Source organism: Lichenostomus cassidix, chromosome 1 (assembly GCF_008360975.1).
Source record: "Lichenostomus cassidix isolate B80296 chromosome 1, HeHo_3.0, whole genome shotgun sequence".
In the NCBI taxonomy this organism is placed as follows: Eukaryota; Metazoa; Chordata; class Aves; order Passeriformes; family Meliphagidae; genus Lichenostomus; species Lichenostomus cassidix.
Window position 1 is genome coordinate 47,417,485 of NC_139479.1, and position 27,650 is coordinate 47,445,134.

The 27,650-nt window shown below is 35.8% G+C and overlaps 1 protein-coding gene across 5 annotated transcripts in view; it reads left to right on the forward strand.

The window, feature by feature from the left end:
* The window catches only part of RBM26 (RNA binding motif protein 26), a 52,265-nt gene that overhangs the window by 1,916 nt on the left and 22,699 nt on the right, over positions 1-27,650 (forward strand). For 2 of the 5 annotated variants that reach the window (XM_085057911.1, XM_085057940.1), the window contains exons 2-14: positions 9,391-9,509; positions 10,205-10,341; positions 11,258-11,346; positions 11,928-12,166; positions 13,971-14,231; positions 16,433-16,672; positions 18,118-18,285; positions 18,640-18,780; positions 19,816-19,927; positions 20,677-20,836; positions 22,204-22,368; positions 25,799-25,930; positions 26,935-27,006. In XM_085057911.1, coding sequence (XP_084914037.1) covers positions 9,391-9,509; positions 10,205-10,341; positions 11,258-11,346; positions 11,928-12,166; positions 13,971-14,231; positions 16,433-16,672; positions 18,118-18,285; positions 18,640-18,780; positions 19,816-19,927; positions 20,677-20,836; positions 22,204-22,368; positions 25,799-25,930; positions 26,935-27,006 — 2,035 coding nt within the window. The remainder of the gene's footprint in view (positions 1-9,390; positions 9,510-10,204; positions 10,342-11,257; positions 11,347-11,927; positions 12,167-13,970; positions 14,232-16,432; positions 16,673-18,117; positions 18,286-18,639; positions 18,781-19,815; positions 19,928-20,676; positions 20,837-22,203; positions 22,369-25,798; positions 25,931-26,934; positions 27,007-27,650) is intronic. The other 3 variants (XM_085057928.1, XM_085057919.1, XM_085057935.1) reach the window with 3 other exon arrangements.

Consider the following 27,650-nt stretch of genomic DNA (forward strand, 5'->3'; position numbering starts at 1 on the left):
GGATACTTTCTTGTATGAATATTTTGTTAATAGCAATCAGCAGTTTGATGTCAGTATTTTAGATTGCTAATTAAGAGGCTTGGAATGGACTCAGGTTGGTCCATGTTTCTTTGTTTGGCTATTAAACCATGAGGTCTAGTAATAGTCAGCAGTTAAAGGGTGAAATTGAGATTTTCAGCTTTCGTGATCAGGGCAATTTTCTGCTTTTTTTCACTAAGAGGACGAGCATGTAGCTGTTAAGTTAAATGTGGTGTGTGAGCAGATCAAATGTGGTTGTCATTCTGGAAAACTGTGGAGAGCTGGGGAATTGCTGGTCGGGAGGTTGTTGAGTTCTCTGAATTTTTCACTTTGGGAGGAAACAAACCAGCAGGGACTGTCATTCAGTTTTCTGCAGTGTCCTGTGTGACTGCACTGTTGAATAAATGTTGGAATTGGTGGAGATATATTGTCTTTTCCTAGCAGTCAAATACTGTTGGAGGTGCTTTTTGTGTCAGCTATCTGAAATGTGTGACTACAGTCATAGCTTCTGCTTGTATGAAAATTTCACTGTTCAGCTTAGTCAAAAGAAGTAACTGTTGCAGTACTAGTGCAATGAGGTGCTAAGTGCTGATCCTCTGGAGGTGTTGCCGTAGCCCAAAAGAGATTTTTGGCTTGTTTTTTCCTGTTGGTGAAACGAAAGTGCCAAGTGTTTTTATCTAGTGGCTCTTTCAGAAGCCTTTAGCTGCAAGATACCTGGCTTCACCTCCTAACTACACTAAGATAGACACCACTGTATTAGGTCATTATGGAGGTGATGGTGTGGTGGTTTTAAGAGGAGAAGTGCATTTAGGAAGAAACATAAATAAATTTAATGCAAACATGTATAAATCTATATTTATGTAGTAGTTACCTAGAGCTGAGTAGCTAGAACATGCTGCACTTTCCAAGTTGCCCTTTCCAAGCAGCTAGCATTTTTTAATTAGGATATATAACTTATTCCAAAGGCCATAATGCATGTACTATTGAAATATAATGTTTCAGAATTGAAATATAGCAGTAGCCACAAAAATTGTTTCATTTTATCTTTAAACCATTCTAAAATTGCTAACTTCTTAGTATAATGAAACAAGTGTGTTACATAATTATATGGACTGGACATGATTTGGTTGTTGGATTGCTTTCACATAGAGTCTCTGGGAAACACTGTTCATAGACAAGAATGTTTGAAGGAGAGGGATGGTGCAGGATTTAAGATTTGGAATTTTTTGTTAGTGGTGCATTGTTGGGTTGGTTTGTTTGTTTTGGACTACTCTAATGCCTTTGGCAAAACCTTGGTGGTCATCCATACAAAAAGGCCTTATCTGAGTTTTGTCTTGTTGCAGTGAGGCAGAAACTGCAAATGCTGCCATGCTGGGGCATTTGCACAGTCCAGCTCCACTGGAGGGACGATTGGTCTCAGAGCTTTCTGCAGCTCTTCAAGAAGAGGCTACTTTTGTGATTTTGGAGATAATTCTTTGGGCAGGTCTCTTTGGTGTACAGAGAATTGCTAAATATACACGCAGAATCATTGCAGATATAGCTGTGTAAATGTAGCACTAGTATAAATAAAGTGGCAAGGGGCTTTTTGTGCTGTGGCTACTCTCTGTTTGACTAGAAATATCTTCCATATTCAACTCCAATCAGCTCTGTAAAAAAGGCATTTGTTACCAGTCATTATTGTTACTTGCAGACAGCAATGAGCTAAGTTGCTAGTGTTACACACTTCTTGTCTGTGGCATGGTTTCTCTCAAGTGTTGGAAAATAATGTTAAACTTGGAATATAACCATATGTCTGTCACTTCTGGTTTCTGTACTAGCAGGGTACTCATCACTGAGCCTATCAATTGTGATGTGTTTCTTTTCTGCAAGTCCATTCCAGATACTGTATAAACTGTATACAGTCCTTGCTGGAATATCAGGATCCAGCTTGGCAAAGTTCCAAGTAGTGATTCCTTTATTTTTTTCATGAATTTGTTTTAATCTCTACTTTTGAAAAAAACTAGCTATTTGTACTAATGCGCTCACAATTTTGCTTTTAAGACATTGTAATGTTCTCCCCCTTGCCCTTATTCTCTACAGTGGAAATTTTTTTCATTTTAAATACTTTGTGCAAAATAAATAAAACTGAAGTTTTCTTATGGCCCACTGAATTTTACTTTCAACGTGATTAAGGCTCTCATATCTAATTTTTTCCACTTCACTGTATTTATGTTTTTGTGAACGTTTGTTCCCATACTAAATCAAACTTGCAAGAAAAATGAAATGCCTACAACAATATTTACACAGTATTTAGTCACACCTCATCGAAATGGAAAGGTATTCTGCATTGGTGAATTCTGTAAATGTATATGGTGTTGTAATGACTTAGATGGAATAAAATCAAAATTGTTTAAGGAATATTTTGAGTGTATTTATCATTGAAATATTTTATGGCAAATGATCTGTGTCCTCTGGTGTTCATTTATGCCTTCACTATTCTTTGTTTGTGAAGCTTTTCAACCCTTATTTTTTGGCTTCACACGTTACTGACGAAAGGTAGTGAATAAAAAATGTTTTAACAGTGGTATAAGGAGCATGCTAATAAGCCAGGACATTGAAAGCATAGAAATAAGTTAAAATGACAAACCTTGTTATTCCTTTCCACATACATGCGGCACACCATCCTCCCAATAACACTCATTGGCCTACCATGAGATTTCTCTCATTTCCCATGAAGCTTCAAAAGAAATTCAGAAGCAATAGATGTTTCTGTTTGTTTCACTTACTTTAATGCTTTGCATGACGCTATTTGTAACTAAGATAAATAAAGCACAAGTACTCATCAGTGATAAGTCGCTTTTAACACTAGTTGTTTTTCTACATCTGTGTGAAAGTTGATTGTCTGTTCACCTGACTCACAGAGGGGTACTGTATTTGAGAAATCAATGTTCCTAGCTTAGGGTGCTGATACTGCTGTGTAAAATTATTATGTTAGTATTAAAATATTGGAATTATTAGGTATTGTTGAAAGCAGAAAATAAAAGGGAGGAAGTGAATCCTGTTACAGGAAACCTTATTCTTACAGTGAGCATCAGCAGTAAAGTGGAACCCCTTTGACTGCATTGCCAGTCATAGAGACACAGTGATGAGTTTTGCTTTCTACATTAATGAGTGTTGGACAGCCAGCAAGCTGATAGCTGTTCTGCCTCATGAGAGCTGTCTTGAATCTGGGGGTGGCATTCCAGGCTGCCAGTTACTGGTTGCAGCTGTATGAACATGTCAGATCTGGGTATCATAATTTAGAACTGATCTAACAACATCAGTAGCTTAAATAGCAGCATTGGAGGCTGCTGTGTTCTTCAATTTGTTTCTATTGCATTAGGTACTGTCAGAGAGTTAATGAGAGTGGATATTGTGATAGTAGGTATTGTAAGAGTGGTCATTCTCAGCCACAGTAGTGTCTCAAGATAAAAGTTGGATCTTGCTGAATGAGTTTGTCTTTCATTTTACTTATTGAGCATCGTAGCTTTTTACCGATTTTTTTTTTTTTTTTTTTTTTTTTAGTAACCAGAGTGGTGCAACTGCCTGCATTGGGCTGGCTGCACTGCCCAGGATGCAGTGTACATCTTTCTGCACCCACTCAGCCCTACAAGTACAAAGCATTTCTCTTAGCCTTCAAAGACAGCCATGTCCACCTTGGTTAATGTCAAGAAGTAAACAGTATTTTAGCAATCAGTCTTCAGGCAACAAAACTAGACTCTAAAATTTAGGTTATTAATTCTCAGAATCAGAGCATAACAAATAGCATGCACCTACATGTTACTTCCTTTACAGCAACACCATTTATTGCCTGGAGGACTCCAGACATGCTTTTGAGGTTTCAGTGTATTGTGATAGTTAAAATTCGTCAAGGAACTAGTTTCAGGATTTGCAGCATCTTTTTGGTTTGTACGTTAATTTTAAAACTGAAGGGGAAAAAAGCCCTTCACGTGGTTTCTTTACCATCTTAAAAAAAATAGTGTGAGCGTACAGTGTGAGGTCTGTGTTAATAAGGGCTTTCATACATACAGCTACACCGGTGATGTGTTTTTGCAAACATTTTTAATATCTATTCCACGTATACTGCATTTGTCAGTTAAAGCTAACGTCTGTAGTTCCATGGTGATTAAAAAAGTCAAAGGGAGTTCTCAGAACATATTTTATATTAAAAAAACCCTCTAATTATTGGAAACAGATAGGTTAAAAGGTGTTTAATGAATTGCAAAGTATTCAAATAAGAAAAGACTATACAGAGAGGTGAGTCAGCCAAATTACTTTTCTTTTTTCAAATATTATTTACAAAAAAAAAAATTAAGGCTTAAATTTGTTCTGGCAGCTTCAACTTTTCTGGCTTATCTTTATTTGAAAGAGTAATTTCAAATAATGACTGCATAACTGTGTAAGCTCAGAAACGTGGGGTTTTGAACTTTCCTGTGAACTTTATTGAACTGTTCCTTCTGTGATTGAGCAATATCTTTGATTGGGAATTGCTTTCCTTTCTGAAGCATTTACCTGTTGCATAGCAGTTGGAGGTATCCATATAATTCTCTGAAGAACATTTAGAGATCTAGCAAGAGCATTCTTCCATCTATGCCTGTATATTCAATACTGTTCATTAAAGCAGGATTACATGAGCAATGTCCCTTGTTTAACAGAGAGGAGTAGGTACTGTGTATTTTCTGACTTAGAGAGTACAGACTGCAAAAAAGTATTACTAGCAGTAAAAGCATTTAACATTGCTAGTTACCATGATACATATTCAGAAATTGGGTATAAGAAAACATGCTATGGTATTTAATTGTAGCACACACTGGGATGTACTTGCTGCAGTGGAAATGAATTCAGATTACTTGTGCCAGCTGGTGTTTGTTTGTTAAAGAAAACATGAAAGTGAAAACAGGAGGAGAAATGTGTGATTACAGATGTGTATTAGTGCTTGCAGCATGAGCCTACAGAATGCTGAGAGGATGGAGATACAGGAATCAGAGTTGAGAAATGTTTTTCTACATGTTCTGGTGGTTGTGACCATTTTTCTAGTAGCCAGACTTTGTCATGAGAATGCAGTTATGTATAAAGTTCTGTCACATTTTTAGTGCACGGATTATGTTTATGGTGAGGACTGATGTACTACGCCACATTCAAGTTTAGATAAGGATTCAAACCTGTATTTAACACGGAAAATATGTATTATTCAGTGAGCAGTAGAATCAAAATATAAATTTATTTTTCATTTTTAGTGCAACTTAGAATATTTGAAATGTATTGGTGGTATTCTCATTTTGCTGAGTTGTCAGTTAAGGATCTTTTTCTATTGTCTTTTAATCTGCAAGAATACAGCATGATACATATGTTGTATGATAAATCCTTGTGCAACACAGTATATATGCTGCCATCAGCATGGGTGCCTTTCCTGATTTCTTTATTCTCATATTACTTGTAAACAAAACAATATCAATTGTAAGAGTATAAAATGCAAGACAAAAGAGGTTTAGAAAAACTGATAAAGCTAGCTCAAAGTGGGTGAAAAATCCATGTCTGCACAACAAAGACAGAGCAAGTATATTGCATATTATTCACACACAAAGGCTGCTATTCTGTAAGAAAATAGTGTTAAACTAGAGAACATAAGAACTTGTTAATCAGAAAAACTCAAGGCCCCATAATCCAAACCAGTGGATTTTGACTAAACCAGTAGATGGAGAATTTATACAGAACATTCCAGAATTAAGTTTGAATGAAAAAGTAGAAGGGAATTGCTTTTTAAAAAAGCAGCTCTCCCCCAAAGAAAAAAAATTAAAGGTCATATCTAGAACTCTTAAAAGCTATAAAGAAATTTTCAGGCAAACCCCCTTTGTTTACAGTTTTGTAAACGTTGAATTTCTTTTTTACTTCATGAGACCAGTTGACCTTCTCTTCCACCACTTGAGGTTGCTAGCAATTAAATTTTAGCATCATCCTAAAAAAAGGCATTTCATAAGAGTGTGAAAAGCAGTGAAAGATCAGATTATAACCATGTTAGATCTATTTAAGATACTATCTACAGAAAGAAGCAGTCTTTTAGTAGTGTGGAGAAAATGGATCAATTTGTGGTTTTTTTCAAGCTTTGAAGAACAGATATAGAAGAGGAGACTTCTGTTTCAAGTCAGTACCTAAAAAAGGGTGTCAGCCTCTTTCTGTGTAAAGATCATTTGCAGTTTAATTTTAAAAACTGAGAAAAAAGCAAATAAAACCATACTGTCGATTTACAAAAGCATCTTCATCTCACTCTACCACAAAACTCACTGTATTCATTATTACTTAATTAGTATCAATTTGAAATAATTTGCCTGTTAGTATATTTTTTAAAATAGTATTTGTTAAGTGGCCAAAATTGAAAGCATGCAAATTCTTACTGTTGTAGAAATTCCCCTGTACACACAGAATAGTAGTCGAATTCAGTATGTTTGTTTCACATTTTTCATATGTGGCGATATAGGGTGACAAATGCTGAGACATGTACGTGAGTGCCAGAGCAGAAAGTGTTTTAGCGAATTAAAAGTACATTTTCATTGAGAATGTTTTCCTAAGCATATCTTGGAGTTGGGTGGATGAATACGAGTCCTGGGGTGGACAGGATTGCAAAGATTTCTGAAGTCATTATGGCAAGGAGGATGAAAGCATTAACTGTTCATTATTTTTAAACAGCTTTTATTTGTTTGGGTTTTGGGGTTTTGTTTGTTGGTTTTGTGGGGTTTTTTGTTTGTTTTTTGGGGGGTGGTTTATGGTTTCTTTATTTTGTTACTGTCTAGGTGGCTTTCCTGAGAAAATTTTCTGGGTTTTATCCTGTTCATGAAAGGAGAATTGCTTTAAACTGAATATGAGGTTGTTGTATAGTCAATACTGTAGGAGCTAGAAAATTAAAGTACATTGGAGTTGCTAAGAGCAGTAGGTTTTTACTTTCTAGACTGACTTGATTGTCTTTTCCCCTTTTTTTCCCTCCCATTAATGTTTGAGTGCACGTAAATGAGTCATTATTTAAATAAGTTGTAGCAGATTTCGAATAGTGACAGGTGACTTATATTATCAAATGAGAACCAAATTTGTGGAAATCGAAATTGAAAAAGAAAAACTGAGGATAATAATGTGAAAATTGTGCGCCCCCCACCTGTTGTGATGAAAACAGCACGCTAATTTTCCAAGGCATGATTCAGCTTGAAACTGTGGAAGTATTGAAAATCTCCTGAAGTGCCGCTGAAGTTGCATGAAGAAACAGTAAAGTAAATTAATAACTTCGCAAATTCACGGATTGAGAAGTTATGAAATGCTGGTCTTAGAGCCTGCTGGAGGCTGAGAGAGAACCCTCATTGCAGCCTGTGAATACTGTTCAACACTGGGCCTTTATATAATCTGCTTGGTTGATGTGCTTAGGTGCTTGCAGTGTTGAGGAGTCTCGTTAAAGAGTCCTGCTGCTCTCACTGTAGGAGGCTGTGTGCCTGCTTCCAAGATGACTGACTTGGTGCTTGGACAGTATTTTTTTCTGGAAAAAGAATTGTTAAACCTGAATGGGGCAAACTAGATGTGAAAAATTTCAGAAGAATTTTCAGTCAGTGTGCAGTCTGGTTTTTGATTCACAGTACATATTTTCATTTTGTTCATTTAGTGTGCGTGGGCTCTTTTGGAATGTAGATTGATTGTGAGCTCCCATTTCCTGTATCTATAAATAATGCAGACTAATGTGGAATACTGTGCTACGTCTGCTAGCAGCCCAAGTTGTTTTTTCAGTGTGAAGTTCTACTATTGCCTGCTTTCTAGAGGATGCTGGGTTACGTTTGAAGTTCTGACCTTTGACTTCAGGGCTCTGTGTACTGGGCCCAGGCTATCCATAAGTGATGCTGGCAGATCAGCTTCTTTTCCTTAGTGGATATGTTTGCATGGGAGATGTTGCTTGCTGTGCAGGAGATAATTTTCTCTGGTGAGAGGAATTTAGGTAGTGTGATATGTTTGTTGAGGGATTTGGTTTCTTTTGCTCAGTGTCCAAAATAATGTCATTTCAATGATCAGCATTCAGATTAATAATTAAGCTTCAGCATTTGAATCTTACTTATTGTGGAAGGGATTTGAAACTTCTGTTTTATTCCTTCATTGTGACTGTTGGACCTCTGAGCTAGAGCAGTATTTGTATAATGTTCATATTCGGGGCAACTCCCTGACCACATATTAATTTTTCTTATAGGTTCTTTTTGCTAGAAAACATGTACAGTTAGAATGCATCAATGCAGCTTTTTTCTTCTTGTAGTTCTTTTAAAACATTAGTACAAACTTTGATTACCACCCAGATAAGCTGTCTGTATCACATGACTGGTGTGCATCCATTAAATCATGCCTTATTTTGTGGGGCCTGAAGTCTTCCTTTGGTATATGCTAAATAATGAGTTTAAATTGTTTAATACCAGTGTCTCACCATTTCATTAGTGACTGTTTTTGAAATATGAAATAGTTTTCTGCAGTAGTCTCACTTACTTTGGCAGGCTTTACAACACCACTGCAAGGCTCATTGTAGATTCCTATTCGTGAAACATTAAAAAGTGAAAAAATATGACCGTTATATTGAATAATGTTCTACTGAATATAGACGTATGGCTTACTTCATTCTAATTTCTTTGTTGATGTGTGTAAGACCATCAGCTTCTACATTGAGGTGCTCTGTACTTAACTGTAGGTTGAATACAGATATCAAATGGATAATGATCCCCTAAATTTCTCTCCATTTTCAATGTACCTCTTATGGAGGTGTCTGCTACAATATATGAATTTAGGCTTTTGAAACCAAGTTTTTTTGGTTGATCTGCTTTTTATGGTGTTCATATGTAAGTAGTAATAAGATTGTTCAAAAGTATATTTAAGAGTCTCAAGGGCCTGATTTTTTTTTTTTTGGTAGCATAGATTACTTACTTCTGCTGTATCACTATATTAATTTGCAATTGAATATGCTGACTTTTCCCAGTTAACAGTCACTTAATATAACATTTGGAATTACTGATTCCATCTTTGGGGAATTAAACAAGTATTTGTTGTCTTTGTAATTGTTTTTAATACTATTAGGCAGTTGAGACTGTTTCTTACTAAATAGCTCGTGGTAGATTGCTCTGATGTTCTCTGTGCAGTGTTGTTAGGAAATATTCTAGGCAATTGTTCTCTTGAAAAGGAAAGTGATATTTAGAAATGTTATGTATCTGGACTGTTTTGAAAAGTACACCTGAGTATTTTTCAGTTGCTGTGGTGGGAAATGTTCTCGCCCTATATATGTATTGGTTATGCCAGTTTCAGACATTAATTTCTGTGATCAAATTTCTTTTTTTTCCTAATTATTTGCAGATGTGATGCGGATCCATCTGCCCTAGCTAAATATGTTCTGGCTTTGGTAAAGAAGGATAAAAGTGAAAAGGAGCTGAAGGCATTGTGTGTTGATCAGCTGGATGTATTTCTTCAGAAAGGTATGGGCTTTGTCATAACAATTAAGATTGAGTGAAAATTCTGTCTTGTTCAATTTATTCAAGCAATCATTTACCATGGAATCGGGCATGGATCTCTTTGTTAGCTTTGTTACTTTGTAGACTGTAATTCAATTTTCATGAAGTAATTTTAAAAAGCCCAGGTGTATAGCTCAGTATGCATATATTAGGTATATGTTTTGTTAGTATTCGTAGAGTCACAGAATCATAGAATGGTTTGGGTTGAAAGGGATTGTAATGATCCTCTACTTCAGCTCCTGTGCTGGGCAGGGACACCTCCCACTAGACCAGGTTTCTCAGGACCTTGTCTGACCTGGTCTTGAATGCTTCTAGGGTTGGGGCGTCCGCAACTTCCCTGGGCAAGTGTTGAAGCTCTTTATATATATATGCCAGAAGTACTCTTCCAGATGTGTTTTTAAGAGACATTAAATAATTCAAGAATTGCAAACTTTTGTGAAATGTTCATTATTGATGTTTTTTGACTCTGTAAATGTCCTTTTTAAATATAAAATCAGGAACAGTATTTAAAGGAAATACTCTTCGTTGTTTTAATTTTTTGCTGAAGGCTGGTTTTGGTTGGTTGTCTGGGTTTTTGAGGTTTATTTATTTATTTATTCTTAAAGCAAATGTTCACCATGGTTCTGGATAATAGATATTTGTATGCTCTTTACTTTTAGAAACTCAGATATTTGTGGAAAAACTGTTTGATGCTGTGAATACAAAAAGCTACCTACCTCCACCAGAACAGCCATCATCAGGAAGCCTGAAAGTAGAATTTTTTCAGCACCAAGAAAAAGAGACAAAAAAAGAAGAGGTGGGTATTGATATTAATTTAGATGTGCATCTTTTTCCTCATTCAGGTAATTTGCTTATGTGTTTAACTTCATAATGTTTATTTGTGTATTAGTAATAGTTATTAATAGTCTATTATAGTTTATGTCAGTAATAATTTATGTTTATTAATAATATTATTAATAATTACATGACAGCATTAAAATAAGTCCTAAGGTTTGTGCCTGGCATGTTGAGCACTGCTCTGTGCTTTTTCTAATGCAAGTGGGTGCTTCAAAGATAAACCAAAGTGGTTTTGACAAGGCAAAGGTAAATGAAGTTGTTGGGTAGTGTAGGAGCTGCACTACAGCCTGCATTAGTTTTCTGGTCAAGATTGCTGTATAGTTATGCTGCACTTTAATTCACCTTAAATCCAGGCTGCTGCTGTAAATGGCAATTCTCATTCCTTCAGCTGCTTGATCCGGATAACATCCTTTTGTCACAAGTGTTTTTGTTGTTCACTGGGCCAGAAGAGTAGGTTTATACTTTTCAACAGCAGCCTAGGTTTGCCTGCATGAAAGTGTTTAAAGTGTGAACTGAACCAGATAACCTGCTCATGAAGAAAAGACTTTGCTGTCAGTTGTTGAATATCCATGCCTTCTCAAATCTGCCCAAGGTCTTAATATGGTTTTTGTCTACCTGCAGTAAAAGCAGCTGTATTTTCAGTGCAGCACTATAAAGATTGTTTTATTTTCTCTCAAACAGTCTTTTGAATTTTCCTGGAAATAGAAATTAATACATTATGAAGATTTTTTAATTATGTTAGAGACTAAAATGTTTCATTTCAATGTTACTGCGGACTGCTCAATGTTGAAGAGCTTTTGGTTTTATTTGGTTGTGCAAAAGTCTGCATTTTAGTGTACTCATGTTTTGATCTAAAATATATGCTTTGAATTCAGATAGTTAAAGAGGAAGAGCGAGAGAAAAAGTTCTCAAGAAGATTAAATCACAGCCCTCCTCAGTCAAGTTCTCGCTACAGAGACACCAGGTAATAAATTTTGCTTAGACCCTTGTATTATATCAATAATAAGATGGGTTTGGATTTTTTTCCAGTGTTACTAAATTAAATATTTTGTTTCTGTATTGTCATCTAATAAGACTAAAAAGAAGACTTCTATTGCTTTTACGCGTATGTAGTTAAATGGCAAGTGTGTGTCAGAGTAACCTGTCTGTTGAGTTACCACCCTTTGAGTTTTATGAATAGTTTTGGTGTTAGATTTGTGGTTTACATTACAGTACTTATTCTGCTCGGTATTGGGTTTGAATTTTGATTTAGAAGCCTTCTCTTCAATAACTCTTGGTGTTTCCACTTGGGAAATAGGCAGTATTGGGCAGAAACAGAAATTTATATATGTTTTAAAATCTTAGGTATGGTAAAATAAGCGAAAATAATAAGCGAAAGTAATTTTAAAATCCTTCTGAGAAGAAAGGAGTAGCCATAAGTTAGATACAATTTGTAGCTCTTCTCTAATTTTTCCATTGGCATGTCTTAAAGTTTTTAATGGTAGTTACGATTTCTAATTATGGCTTCATAATTCTTGTAATTAACCTCTCATATTTCATTTTTAGAAGCCGCGATGAAAGGAAAAAAGATGAACGTTCTCGCAAGAGAGATTATGACCGAAACCCTCCCAGAAGAGATTCCTATAGGGATCGATACAACAGACGAAGAGGAAGGAGTCGGAGCTACAGCAGGAGTCGAAGTAGGAGTTGGAGCAAAGAGAGGTTGCGGGACCGTGATCGAGACCGGAGCAGAAGCCGGAGCAGAACGCGAAGCAGAGGTACCAACAGTTGGTCTCTAAAATACGGTGAATGTTTTCTACAAAATTTAGAAACTAAACTTGAAAATTATGTTTGAGATGTACTAGAATTTCCTCTGTTGTTCTTACTCCTTTATTCGGATTTAGCTTTGTTTTCTGTGGAAATGAGCCTTCTGTGATTGTGTTCTCACTGCTTGTTTTCTTCTCTTTCCCTCTGTTCTTCTTTAATACGTTTGTATTGAGGTGACCGTGCTGGCCGTTCTTGAGCACTGTTATAAGGGAGGCAGAAAAATCCATTCCATTGAGTTTTACAAAACTTAGGGAGATAGAAAAATTAATACTCGTCTATGGAGGTAGAACTGGCAGAAATTGGCAGTTTGGCAGCAAATGACTTGTCCAGCAGAGCAGTACAGCTCAGTTCTTTTGGTCTTGTCCCCTCCTTAGTTTCATAGGTGAAGGGCTGAAATTGTTACAGTAAATGTTTGCATTTGTGCACATATCTGTAGGACTTCAAGCTTCCATACAGTAGCTTGTAGAATTAAACTTCTTTAAAAACGGAGTTGCTTTTTCAGCTGAAGAGAATGCTTCTTCCCTCAATACTTTTTTAATGGTAAATTGGAAAAGCAGTGAGAGTAATTTTATGTCTTTGTCCTGTTTTAGACAATGTAAGGGTGAAAACAGTCTGCTAGAACTCTCCTGTGTATTATTTTTCTTTCTGTATAACAGGCCTTGGTAACCCGGCCTTAAAAAGTAGGAATGCAGAGTTTCTGAAAATAGGAGAGCAGATATTTTCCAAATAACTTATTAACAAGCAATTTAAATAACATGCAGCAGTTTAACTAAAAGATTACAACATGATTAAGTCTTAATTTAAGGATTATTTACATAAACTGAAATGACAGTACCTTACCGAAAATATTTTATAGTGAAAGTTTTGTTTCTTTTTCTCAGATCATGAAGCCTCTTTTACCCACTCTGATGAGCCATATTTAAGATATTTCATAATGTTCCTTTAATATGGAGTTATTTAAGTCTATTAACTTATATAATGACATAACTCTTCTGTCTTAAGTGGGATACTGACTGTTTATTTGGTGGTCATATTAGGAAATGAAGAGTACAGTTTGTGTGTATTCAGAATAAAAGGTCGTTTTACTTGCTCTATCTGCCCAGGAGTGTTCCACACTTGTCAAGTACTATTATTTCACCTATTATGGCAAAGTTTTACATGCAATAAATACATGCATTTCAGTGCAACATAAAATGAAAATCAACAAAATGAAGATACAACAATAACACTGTCTTGAAGCATTAAAGATTTGTAACTTTTATAGTATTTTCAAGTGATGGTAACCCTTTTCTTGCCATTGCTTCCCTTTATTCAAAAAAACTTTCCACCTGAAGTTCTTAGAATACGTGCATCGCTAAGGAAGATGTACTCTGACTGAAGTTAAATAGAATATCTGCTCTGCTGTGGATATAGCCGTTATTAAAATACCCCAGGGTCTGACTATGTACTTCACAGATAATTTTTTTTTTAATTAAAACTTTGTAATGTAGAATCATGGAATAGTTGAGGTCAGAGGAGACCTCTGAAGCTCATGTAGCCCAACACCCTTTATCAAAGCAAATACACTGGAGCAGCTTGCTTAGGACCACCTGGGTTATAAATAACTCCAAGGGTGGAGACTCCAGAGGCACTTTGGGCAACCTGTAAAACATTTCAATTATCATGTATGTGTTTTCAGTTGATGTGAGCTAAACATACGTACGCAGGTTAGTGGCTGCTTCTTGTGAAATGGTGGATGAGGACTTACCCAATTTTTTTTTTTTTTTGTTTGTTTTGTTACAGAAAGGGATTTGGGAAAGCCAAAATATGACATGGATAGAACAGATCCATTAGAGAACAATTATACTCCAGTTTCTTCTGTGACAAATATTTCATCTGGCCACTACCCTGTCCCTACACTGAGCAGTACTATTACTGTTATTGCTCCTGCTCATCATGGAAATAACACTACTGAAAGCTGGTCGGAGTTCCACGAAGAGCAGCTGGACCACAACTCCTATGGAAGACCTCCACTGCCAAAGAAACGCTGTAGAGATTATGATGGTAAGTCTGTGGTTATTTATTGCTTCCTGCAGCTATGATTGTACCCTTTCTGAAAAGATTGAGGTAATTCACCTTTCTTTTTCTGACCTTCTCTAATATAGTGGGTTTTTTGTATAGCACAATTCTTGAATGCAAATTTTGTAACACTTCTGACTGACTTTAGACTACTTGCTCTTTTTGTGTTTGTATTTTTTTTACTTGCTAGAACTATTTTCTATAAATGCAAAATAGTATATTAAAACGTTATTAAAAAAATCGAATTTTACCCAGGTTTTCTGTCTTACGTCATGTTCCAACCAAATACTGTATTTGATGGTTTTGACAATGGTTAGCATCTTACTGCTCTCATCCTATTTCATTCCATCCTATCTAAGAGAAATTTTTTAACTAGCAATGTCTAGAGCTGATTCTTCCCAAGCTCATGTTAGACCATTATTTCTTTCTTTGTAGCTGTTTCTTAAAACTGGCTAGGTTTTTGCTTGTCACCATCTTAAGCTTTCATTTTAAATGTCTTGGGCCAAAATTCACACAAGAGGCTGCTGCAGCTGGCAGTGTCTTAACTAAATTCAGCCTGTCAACCTGTGAGCTCAGGAGAGTTGAAATCTCAAAAGTTGCTTCATAGGGATTTTGTTGTTGTTATTGTTGTGTACTGCAATGAGAACTTTTAAGTTCTAGGACAGTTTACATTCAGAACTCCAATTGGAATTTTTTTTTTTAAGTAAAGGAAATGGGAGACTGAGCTTTCAAGTGTTGGCAGAGTTGTACTTATGAAGAACACCTTTGCCAGTGTATATCACAGCAATTCTGTGGAGCAAGTGGAACTGTGAATGTGTCATTTTGTTTTGAAGTTTTCTCTCTTCAGTGGCCATGTGGTTCCATCGTACTGCTCTTCCTATCTGCACTTTCACATTTTCAGCTTTACCCTGTGCTGAATTGATGGTTTTTCTGTAACATTTCAATTTAATGTGTTCTATAAGTCTTCCTGAAAATAACACATACTGCTTCTCCACATAATATTTGGAGGAAGTGGGCACTCCTCTTTCTTCCGATTTTACCAGAAGGTGTTTCAACCTTTTCCCTGTATTGCATTGACTGGTATTTTGGTTTTGTTTGTTTTTGTGGGCGCTGTTGCTAAACAGGTAATCATGGAAGAGTTTGGGTTAGAAGGGCCCTTTAAAGGTCACCTAGTGTAGCATACCTGCAGTGAGCATAGACATCTTCAATGAGATCTGGTTGCTCAGAGCCCGGTTCGACATGACCATTAATGTTTCCAGGAATGGGGCATCCACCACTTTCCTGGGCAACCTCTTCCATTGTTTCATGAAACGCCCTCATTATAATCATTTCTTTTTCTTATATCTGATCTGAATCTACTGTCTTTTAGTTTAAAACTGTAATGTCTTGTTCTGTCACTTCAGGTCCTACCAAAAAGTTTGACCCCATCTTTCTTGTAGGCCCCCTTTAAGTACTTAAAGGCTGCAATGAGTGATTAAACTCATTGCCCTGAGCCTTCACTTCTCCAGTCTGAACAGCCCCAACTCTCTTGACCCTTCCTCATAAGAGAGGTGCTTCAGGCTTCTGATAATTTTTATGGCCCTCCTCTCATCCACTTGAATGTTTTACTTGTGTGTAAAAGAAAAGAAGTGAATGTATATTAATTTTTATTTATATATAATTAATATTTACAAATGCATACGTTATACATAAATAACAATCTTTTTCTCTTATGTAATGACATTAAACTATAGCAAAAGTTTATAATGCTTCCTGATATAATTGCAAAAGAGGAAAAAAAAGAGTGAATTTGCTCATGTTGGAATTTCATAATACTAACTTCTGACTTTTTATAGGGGTTTCTCAATCTTAGTGTCTGCACTTTTTGCTTAGAAACAATCTGATTTTGTTAATGTGATGACATCTAGAGTTCTTTATTTGGTTTCACCATTTGTTACAATTCAGTGCAGAATTAGTGCTTCAAGAAAAATGGGACACTTTCATGCTAGAAAGTTTCTGCAATCTCCCTGTGTGCTGACTGTTCAGAATAAAGTTAAACGGTCAATTTCATTTTCTAATCTAAGCTTCTGCTGGTATGTGGAGCTCTTAATTTTCAAACTGCCGCATTACACATTGAATGTCTCATGTCTACTCTGAACTGAGCTACAGCTGTTGAATACTAACAGCAATTCTTTTTGATGTTTCAGAGAAGGGTTTCTGTATGAGAGGAGACATGTGCCCTTTTGATCATGGAAGCGATCCAGTAGTGGTAGAAGATGTGAATCTTCCTGGCATTTTGCCTTTCCCAGCACAACCCCCTGTTGTCGAAGGACCACCTCCTCCTGGACTTCCTCCCCCTCCACCAATTCTGAGTCCTCCTCCTGTTAACCTTAGACCTCCAGTACCACCACCAGGCCCCTTACCACCTAGCCTTCCACCTGTAACAGGTAATTAAAAAGCTTAAACTCCATTTTTTGGTAGAAAAGCCTGGATCTTACTTGGGTTTTATGCAGTGCAAAAAGTTGTTTGGAAGAATCACAGCTGTATTTTAGAAAGATCAACTATGCCCTATGGCATAGCTTACCTCAGAATTATTCTTTTTGATGATAGTTGTTGCAGAATTCGTTGTTGGGAAATGTTGCATGCTGAATGTGGCTCTTTAATATGGAATAGTATTTTTATTGTATTCAAGCAAAAGTATGGCATGGAAAAATTCAATTTCTTGAGTATTATAGGAGAAGTAGTCCAAAATTGACTGCTGTTAAAGAAGAAGGGAACATCCTGGAAACAAAAGATACTTTCTGTTTCATTTGTATTAATAGAAGTAAAGATAATTCATAACCACATCAAATTTATATCTGAAAGTATAATTTGAGATTAATTTTGAAACTAAGTGTGTAAGGTAACTAAGAAAAATTCTCCACTTTTTTTACTGTTTCACTGGAAAGTACTTCAGCTGAAGCACTAAAAATTAGAAGATTTGTGTGCCTGGCTGTCATTTATAAAGTAGCAGTTTAGTGCTCAGTTTCCTCATGTGGTTTAAAACCTGTTACATTAATTTCATGTGATTATTCCTTTCTCTTTTTTTTTATTAACTTAGGTGTCCCACTTGGTAAAATTATTTAGGAATAATTGTTATTTGATATTGTTTAGAAGTTTCTTAAACTGTTTTAATTTCCCGTTGATAGTATATTTAAGAAAGATATTAATGTATTTATTTCAGTCACTATAGAGTGTAACTTTCTCTGGGTTGGTCAGTTCTACCTTATATGCTATTTCCAGATTTTCTTGACAAGTCCAGATATATCACTTTATAACTTTTTCCAAAACCTGCTCTTGTCAGTGTTTAAACTGAAGATCGGGCTTGACTGCTTAGCTTTGAAAGTGTCACGTTACCTGTTGCAAGAAAAGTCAAATCAAACAAACAACAAACCCCTTCAATTTTCAGAAGAGTTCCATCAGAGTTGAAGGTTTCTTGTTGGGTATTAGGAAAAATAGCTTCAGTCGAGTTATTGTCATCATAGAATATTTTTGTTATAATAAAAAATAGAATTTGTTTCTTTGATGAGGTTTTATAAAACTTTAAAATTCCTCTGTTGGTAAAAATGAATACTGGGCTAGCAATTAAATTTTACTTGTAGAAGGAAAGTGTTTGGAGAAATGTTAAATGATTCAAGTGCCTTTCTCTTTAATCCAAGTTCTGAGTCATTTGCTGTTGGGGGTGGTTTCATTTAAATTTATGGTACAGCATCAAGTCTGCAGACTTGCCCTCTCAGCCGCTTTTTTCTTAAATAGCCTTAAAAGCATTTCAGATCAGTTTCCTTATGAGTCAAGTGTAATGAAAGTGTAGTGGATAATAAATGAATGAAGTGTTTTGCTTTGTTTTTGACAGGACCACCCCCTCCCCTTCCACCATTACAGCCTGCTGGCATGGATGCCCCCCCAAACTCAGCAACCAGCTCAGTTCCTACCGTTGTTACCACGGGTATTCATCACCAGCCGCCTCCTGCTCCACCCTCTCTTTTTACAGCAGGTGTAGTACTGAGGCTTTGCCCACAAGGTTTGCTAAATAGAATAACATTGATTCATATTATACTGTACTTTGTAGAGATTATAACTTCATAGTTTGGGGGAATAAGTTTGTACTGTATAGACTGTGACAGTAAATTAATACTCTTCTTTACAGACTTAGTTTAAGATGGAAGTAAAATTTGCATATAAAGTGTGAATTTTGACTGGAGTGTAATATTTTCATTGTGTTTAAGCAGAAAACTTGGCACATCGGTTTTTTATGATAGTAGTTATACAACTCTTTTATTGTAATTCTATCTTGTAATTAAATTGAATATTATATTTGAAACCTTAGGGGTTTTGACTGCAATTTATTTTAATTAGACAATTTCTTTGTTACCAGAAACGTATGACACAGATGGCTATAATCCAGAAGCTCCAAGTATAACAAATACTTCAAGACCTATGTATAGACATAGAGTACATGCCCAAAGACCAAATTTGATAGGACTCACATCAGGTGATATGGATCTACCACCCAGAGGTATGCTCTCAAAGCTGTACTTAGTTTAGCTGGTTTTCTTACATTAATGCAGGTGGAGGACCTTTTCAGAGAATGTAATACTGGAAAACACTGCATTTTTCTAAAATCTTCCGGAATTAAGAGACCTTTAATTGAATAGGGAGCTATGTCTGTAATTGGTTTGTGTGTGCATTTTTTACAGGTAAAATGAATTTTTTTTTGCTAGAGTATTGCACAGTTTACACTTAGCTCTAATAACTGGTCACTTTGTATATCTTTTGTACAGAAAAATGCTAATTTTTCTGTAGTGGAATCTTTGGATGATTTTTGCTGCAGAGAGGAGGGAGTCATTTTTATCTGGTAGCAGACAGTTTTATGCACGAGTAATCTTAACCTCACAGTTCCTGTGGCCCTGAGAAGAAGCAGCACCACACAAAATGAGAATGGAAGAGGGATAAAACCATTTTTAATGTGGTTTTTATTTGCATTTGTATGTATTTCTATTTAATCTTACTATGTTTCTGTTGGTGTATTTTCAGTGAGGAGTCCCCCAGTGTGATTCCTGTTCTTCAGCAAAAGTGACTCCTTTCCCACTCCATCCATAAATCTTGCTCCTAGGTCTTAGTGCCCTGGAGTACTGTGCATTTCCTATCATGACCATTTTTGTGTGTGCCATCTAATAGTAGAATGGAGGTGTTAGCTGGAGTGGTGTGAGCCTCAGAGTATTGCATGGGACATTGTGAATCATTGTGAATCAGAGTGCAGTCATCTCGAGGCAGATGCCTTTTGTCACACCTCTTTTGTTTTCTGTATGTGTGATGTTACTGTGACAAAATGAGTACTATTAGCTGTTTTTGATCTGTCACAGCATCTGTTGATAGTTAAGAAGAAAAGTCTGTGACCAAGGTTTGATTCAGTCAGAATAAGAATCATAGTAATTTCAAAATAAACAAGTGTGCTTTTCAGTGCAAATTCAATGTGAACAGAATATTTTTTTACACTCAAATACACAGAAAATAAATTTTAAAAAATTAAAATCTTCTCATCTATTTACAGAAAAACCTCCTAATAAAAGTAGTATGAGAATAGTGGTAGATGCTGAATCCAGGAAAAGAACAATTGGTGCAGGGGATGGTGGAGTTCCTACAAAGAAGACTTGGTTTGACAAGTGAGTGATTGCTAAGACAGTGTTGGCTTAATACTTGGAATTTCATGAACTGCTTTACTGCAATCTGAAACATATCTGTGTCTCTGTAAATTGCAAGCAATTAATCTGTGAGTGCACTGATGGTACTAAAATCACACTACAGTGTGATCTGTATTTGACTGTCTTCTATCAAAGGCAGTATATAGATGAAGTTGCTTTGGATGATACTAAGATCTGTTCCTTGAAAGCTGGCATGATCTAAGAAGTAGAAAAGCTGCAGTGTGATGGTTGTTAGAGATGACTAATGTTACTTGTGAAATGTGAATTTTATCACTGCTATTTTGATTTGAGTTGCCAGGTATATTACTGAGAAAAAAAAGAGTTTGCAAGGTTGGAAGGGATTTTGAGAGATTGCTGGGACTGGGGAGAGCCTTGAAGTAATAGTTATTTGAAACAGTAGTGGGGAAATTTCATGGAATTGCTAAGAAATAGTTTTTGGAGAGAAGTAATTTGGAAGTCAGGAATTACTGACATGAGCAAATAAGTGTGAATTGTCGAATGTTTGGGTATGCTGAGAATATCAGTGGGGAATATGGCAGGTGTATGGGCGTGTGTCCTGTACTCTTCTTCACATTTCTAAAATTGCATTATTTTTTAAGTCTGCAGATCTTTGTGTCTCATACACACATGCTTCAGTGTAAGCATATACTATTTAACATTGTGTTTGCTAGTTTGCTATGGATTTCTGGCTTGATTTTTATTTGTTGCAGGCAAAATTTTAACAGAACAAATAGCCCAGGTTTCCAGAAGAAGGTGCAGTTTGGAAATGAAAATACAAAACTTGAATTGAGGAAAGTTCCCCCAGAACTTAACAATATCAGCAAACTTAACGAGCACTTCAGTAAGTTTGGAAACTTAGTCAACTTGCAGGTAAGAGTCAGTAAAGAGAAAGCAGTATGCTTTGATGTAAAGATAGCAGTAGTTGCTAAAAGCACAATGCCAGTTGTTTTTTCCTGCTTCTCTGAAACTGTTCATTATTTTCCTGACTTGGTTCTTAAACAAGATCTTGTTGTTTTTAATGACAATGCCGTTGAAGAAATGAAATGTTCTAGTCATCTTTCAGATTTTGAAAAAATGTGTTCCTCAGAGATAAGACTTTTAAGAAACATTGTTCAAAACATTGAAAGTTGATTGCAAGTGAGTTTGTCTCACCCATTTTCTCAAGTTTGGATCTGCTATTGTAAACACTCTGTATTTTCAGAGATAAATTGCAAGTACAGGAAACCTGAATTTCTCATCCAGAAAGCAGTCCCTGTGATATAATTGGTCTCTAGCCCCATGGTAGTTCCTTATAATTACTTTGTGGTTTATTGGAGTCACCCAATAAGCAATTAAAGAAAGACAGAAAAGCGATGAAAGAACTAGAACCTCTCTTAGGCTGGTTACATATTGCAAGCTACATGTGTAATGTCAGTATTTCATAGTCGGTGCTAAGCTACTCAGTGTGACCTTTCACCATGCTTCATTGCCAACAAGTTTCAGATGCTACCTTGCATTTTTCTATACCCTCTCTTGTTTGCACTGAGAGCTGGAATGAAGAGGTGGTGTCGCAATATTTTTGTGTGTACTGATAGAGTACAGAATAAACCTTCTGTGCCTGTCTGAACACTGGAGGGATTTTAAATCTCTCTTAATTGCTATTAAATATTTCTTAAGCTTTTCTCTAGTTTACTTAAGACTATGGGTGTATTAATAGGGAGTATTATTCATTAAGGCAAGTAAAATGTGGTTGTGTGTAGAGAGACAGATGCATATGGAGATTGAAAGCTATACGCTTCTTGCAAAGGGTATAATCTTGGCTTTTGAAGGTAAAATAATGTGTTAGTGCTCAAAGGAGGAAAATCAAAATGAACTTTGCTGTCCAGCTCTGATATTAGGTAGGACATTTACTATCTGACCTGTGCATTTTTTTTAGTAATTTACTTTGCTGATGCTTCCTTCTGTCTTTCAAACAATACTCGTATTTGAAAACAGAAACACTCGTTGACTGGGGTTTTACTTTACTTTGTCTGCTTGAGGTGTTTTAACTATTCTTAAAGTTTATTAGCATAAACTCAAGGTTGATTGTGACACCAGGTCTTTCAAACAAACTCATGAATGGGAAGTGTTTATTTAATGATGCGCATTGGGTGTGAATTGTAAGCTTCTAAGCCTAGAAGCTAATGATCTAATGATTATCTAGACACAAATAAAAATCATCTGTGTGATAAGTTTTGTTCTTCTATTTTAAATCTTAGGTTGCATATCAAGGTGATCCAGAAGGTGCCCTTATTCAGTTTGCCACGCATGAGGAAGCAAAGAAAGCTATATCAAGTACAGAAGCAGTATTAAATAATCGTTTCATTAAAGTTTATTGGCATCGAGAAGGCAGCGCGCCACAAATCCAGACTACTACGCAGAAGGTAGAGGATCTAAGTCTATTCTAGCATATTATGTAAAATAGAATCTTCAAAACATTTTTAAGAGAAAGTTTATATCAAGTAAACAAAGTCCTTTTGAAATAATGGCTGCTTCATGTAATTCATTTCCAAAAGTCACTCTTCAGTTGTAAATTCTTTGACCTCATATATGAGGTTCAGGAGTTGATTAGCAAGATGAGACCAAAGGTATTTAAAGAAAGCCTTTCAGTGACTTTTGTCACAGAATTCCACTCTGTTGTTATCTCAAGCAAGAGTTGATGCAACTGTCTGCTGAATAACATGTATTTTGATTTAATTAGTATAGGCTTTTTTATTTCTTCTGGTGAGTATAAGAAAGGCAGTAGAGTTGTGGGTTTTTTTCTTGAAAGATGATATCCATTTTCTTCCAAAATTTGCTGGTTTTCCCTCTTTTCTATTTCCTTTCCTTTCCTGTTGAGCATGCATACTAGTATAGAAAGTAGCAGAATAATTTGGTTTATACGGAGGTATATGTATATCTTTATATACAGGTATACATACATAGATCTAAGGATTTGCAAACAACACTGGAAGAGGAGAGCTGCATTAGAGAGACTAATTTTGTAGGATGGAGTCAGGGACTTTATTAAGTAGGGAGTTGCTAATCTCTCTTATGTCCAGAGACAGAATGTCTGGGAATGGATTGGTTCTGTATCACAAGAGGTCCAGACTGGACATGAAGCATTTCTTTACTGAGAAAGTCATCAGACAGTGAAAAAGGTTTTCTAGAGAAGTGGCTGATTATTCCAAGCCTGTCACTGTTTAAGAGGTATTTGGACAGTGTCCTTGTCAATATGCTTTAACTTCTGGCCAACCCTGAAGTGACTAGACAGTTGGACTAGATGATAGTTGCAGGTCCTTTACAACCGAAATACTCCCATCTGCATTTTTGGGTTGAATTGCAGAGGAACACCTACTGAAAATTGTCATGTTCGTAGCACCATTGGCAACATTAAAAAAATTAAGACAGCAATTAGTGTTGTGAAGGGTGGATTTTTAGCCTGTGTCAAGCCAAATCAGACTTGTCAGCAGTTGAAGTGGCTGTACTCAAACAGAAGAGGAACCTTGAGTTCTTCCAGGCTGTGTGGGTTGTTGAGTAGAGTCTTCTCAGTTAGTGGCTGGTGTAGCAAGTCCTTCAAAATATTTGTGTATCCTGCTTTATTGGAGTTGCCATCAGTGGAACAACACATTCTGCCCTTAAAAAAACAAGACAGGCTCTGTAGAAGAAATGGTCACTTAATTATATATGCTGATATAATGTGTGAATGACTTGTTAGAGGATTCTTTCAGTTGTTGCTTTGAGTTGAGAGTTCCTACTTTCTCTTGATAGTGTACGTCATCATCATTCACAATCAGTGACGCAGTTTTCTGTGGCCATCCTGCCATACAACATTTTAACAGTTTGTTTTCTCTCCTTCTTTTTTAACAACTCACCTGAGTTTTATCTACAAAAAATCAGTTTTAATGACCTCTATCTCACTATCTTCCCTGTTACTATCCTTTAGATTTTTTGAATGTCCTTGATGCTTAGTCTAAAGTTGTGCTACTCAGTGGTATTTTCTGAGCTTATTTTCATCTGCGCCAGAAGAGGGCAGTGGAGTACGTCATTTGCCTTCCGACAGACATTCCCTCTTACTCGTAAGATAGCTTGGACTGTACTATCAGCTTATTTGCTGATTATGCTATTTAGAGTATTATTGGAGTATTGATTCTGTATTTCCAAACAAACATATCATCTATGTATTTGTTACTTTAAGTAGTCTCAGAATTTTTAGTGGTGTTACCAGCTTTCTACCATAATACCTTTAGCAAGTTAACCATACTGGTTTGAGAATGAATTCCCCTTAGTATCAGGGACAGTATTAAGTGTTCCTGCCCCACCAAGAACTGTCATTCAGCACATGTCAGCAGACTGCAGTTTGAAGTCTGTTACCAGAGACAGAAGGCACACAGTAACAAGAAAAACTTCCAACAGAAAATTAAAATTTTAAGTGCAGTGCTTCTGTGTTCTTTTACCCGAAAATATAACAGTTAAAAATCGTTGAGTCAGTAAACAGGTATTTTTTGTTCATAAGTCTTTCAGGAGCATGAATATTTACTTCTCTTTTCATTGAAATTACTATTTGGTATCATATCTATGAGTAGTATGGAAACATACTTCTTCATATACTCTAAATATTTGTATTTTTGTCAAGATTTCTGTTATGTTAATTATTTATGAGTTAATTAATTTCACCTGTATTTGTAATGGCTTCCAACCAGATTCTGTCTGTCAGGCACCAAAGAGACAGGCTTTTGAATTTTCTTCAGTGTAAAGTCAGTTGACTTTTAAGTTGTCCCTTCAGTACTGTCTGGTCAGGCACAATTGCTTAACTATTGCTATTTCATCAGCAGGATTACTTTGGAAAATTTTTTCTGTATAATTTCTGAAAGAAGTGGAAGTGCTTAGGTAAAGGTGGTGGGAGTCAACTGTAATAAGTCATCAAATAAAAGAGTTCTGCCAGGAAGCAGAAATAATATGCTCTCCATTAAAATAGGAAGTTCTGGGCTTAAAAGGCAGCACAAAGAGATGTAGGTTAAATACGAAAAAACATTTTCTAATGCCAAAGCATGCTGAAAAACTTTTGCCTAGAGAGGTGACAGGAATTGTTTCATTGGAAATCTGTAAGAACGAGATAGATAGATACTGTCAGTAATGGCACAACTGACTTTGCCCTGCAGTGGAGAAATGGATTAGGTGACCTTCTGAGGGCTATAAATATGACAATAAGCTTGCTTGGAACCATATTTTTCAGTCTTAAGTGTTGAACGATTTTGTCAAAGAATAGAAAGGAAAGGTGTTAGGTGTCAGGCTATATCCATGGTAGGTTCAGAGATTATCTGCTCCATTTTTTTTTCTTCATTCCCATGACTGCATGTTTCTATATCCTTTTTTTTTTCTATTTTGTCCAAGTTAAACAGAATCTTTGTGATACAAGTTTGTATTATGCCTTTCCATAAGTAAATGGTTGATGGTGAAAGAGTTGAGAGAGGAGCCAGAAGACCTCTTTATTATGTTGTATTTGGTTCTGATAGGTAGAATTTAAGTTAGGCTGAGTATATGTAATTAATAGAAATCAGTCAGAGTTGTTTGGTCACTTCTTTAAGCTGCAAGTGCAAAATGGATGTTATTGCCATTTGCACTACACAAATATTCAGTATAACATAATAAATCTCATGAAGTGGTTATTTCTCCCATCAGGTGAAAAAGCCATTGAATGGTAGAAGGGAAGAAAAATAAACGTAAATGCCATTGCAGTAATTTCATTGTGTACTAACTGAATGAGAGACGTGTAGCAGCCTTTCGGTGTTGATTTTACACTGTGCTGTTTGGGGGGCTGGGGTGATGTTGCAGGTGATCCAGCCCTTGGTACAGCAGCCCAGTTTGCCTGTAGTGAAGCAGTCGGTGAAGGAGCGCCTTGGCCCAGTACCTGCGAGTAACATTGAACCTGCAGAAGCACAGGGTGCCAACACAGAAGTTGCTCAGGTTTGTATTGTAGTGAGAAATTCAGTTGCCTCTTCTTTCTGAAATAGGTTCCATAGTGTATGAAGGTACCAGTTACTCTTACTTATATGGTGCGAGTACACATTTGCTACTTCAAAGTGCATCTGTTTATTTTGTTAGTGGTGTTTTCATATTAAGGTTTTCCTCAGTGCAGTGATATTTGGCTTTTTTACCTGGGCATGGTACATCATTTTTAAATATCATAGCTTTTTACATAGTTTAAAAAGGAAAGCTGAAAGGTTCTGAAACTGTTTCAGTATTGTGTTATATTGGTGGTGTCAGATTTCAAAATAAAGTGAGTTTCTATCCAAAAACCTAAATGCTAATTTTTTAAAAATGTATATATATTTTATCTGTTAAACACCTAAAACCCTTAGAGAACAAGGGTCTGTATCTAGAAGTGTTTTCAGAATCTCCTAATATGAGGAAGAGTGTAACCACAGTACCAATATGAATAATGACAGAATCTGGTGTGTTACACCCATTAGAAATAGTCTTTAATATTTTATTATATTTGCAACATTTCATTATTAGCATTATGCCACTGCTTTGGTTTTACTTCTGGAAAGGAAGACCAACAGAAATCAGAACACATTCGCAGTTTAATTTCAAACAACTTTCTGCATTTGATGCAGATGTAATCAGCAAATAGCAGAGTATGAAACAAAAGAGCTGCAGTGTATTTAAAAGGGCCTGTGCAGATAATCCTCTGCCAGCTAGCATGTCTTGGACTTCTTGCAAAAAATATGTATTATAATCTTTGATCCCAGATTTGGCTTCATATTTGTCTTACCCATGTATATACATGTATATTATATATGTATATTAACCACAAAACCAAATATCTAAAACAAATTTTATCAACTGTTTGAATGTTTTTATTGTATTGTTGCCTAAAAGTCTGTTGTTTTATTAGTTAAATATTGTTTCTAAATGGCTAATACTGTAGTGTGCATTTGAATTACAATTTTGTTTTTTTTTCTTAGAATGTGACTAAATTATCTGTGAAGGACAGACTTGGTTTTGTGTCAAAGCCAGTTACTCCAACAACTGAAAAGGTAAGAAAATGTCTCATATTCTCTTCTCTCATATATAATTTCAGTAGAATTATTTCTTTTATGAAACCACTTGTGTAAATATTGTTTTGTAACTGAATAAAATTATTTTTTGAGGTTAGTTTTAGAAAGTATATCAAAACTCAACAGATGACTAAATTATTATAAGAAGAATAAGACATACTAGGAAAAAAGCTGCTATTTTGTGGATTTTAATATAGCAGGTTCGTTTTGTTCAGTCATAAAAATAACAGATATGTTCCACAATCCTGAGTTGTTTAGGAGTACACAGAAATAAATTTTAAAAATAAATAAATTTTGACATTACATATGAAACTATAGAAAGCAGTTCTATGAAAATGTTTCTGGACTTCTATGCCCTGTAAAAGGTGATGCTGTAAACATTTACCTTTTTATTTGGTTTTACAATTTGCAGTACTTGTGAAAAGATAAAGGTGAAAAATAATCAGTATAGAAAAGACAAAGAGAGGTAAGGTGGGAAAGGTGCATCTGTATTGTGGTTATGAGCCATGTATTTTGGCTCTAGTGGTTCCAATTTTCAGAATACAAAGTTGTTGATGTGTTTGCTACAGTAGGAAATTTTGTAATGCATGTTTCCAGGTCTGTTTAGCACTTCAGAGGACAGG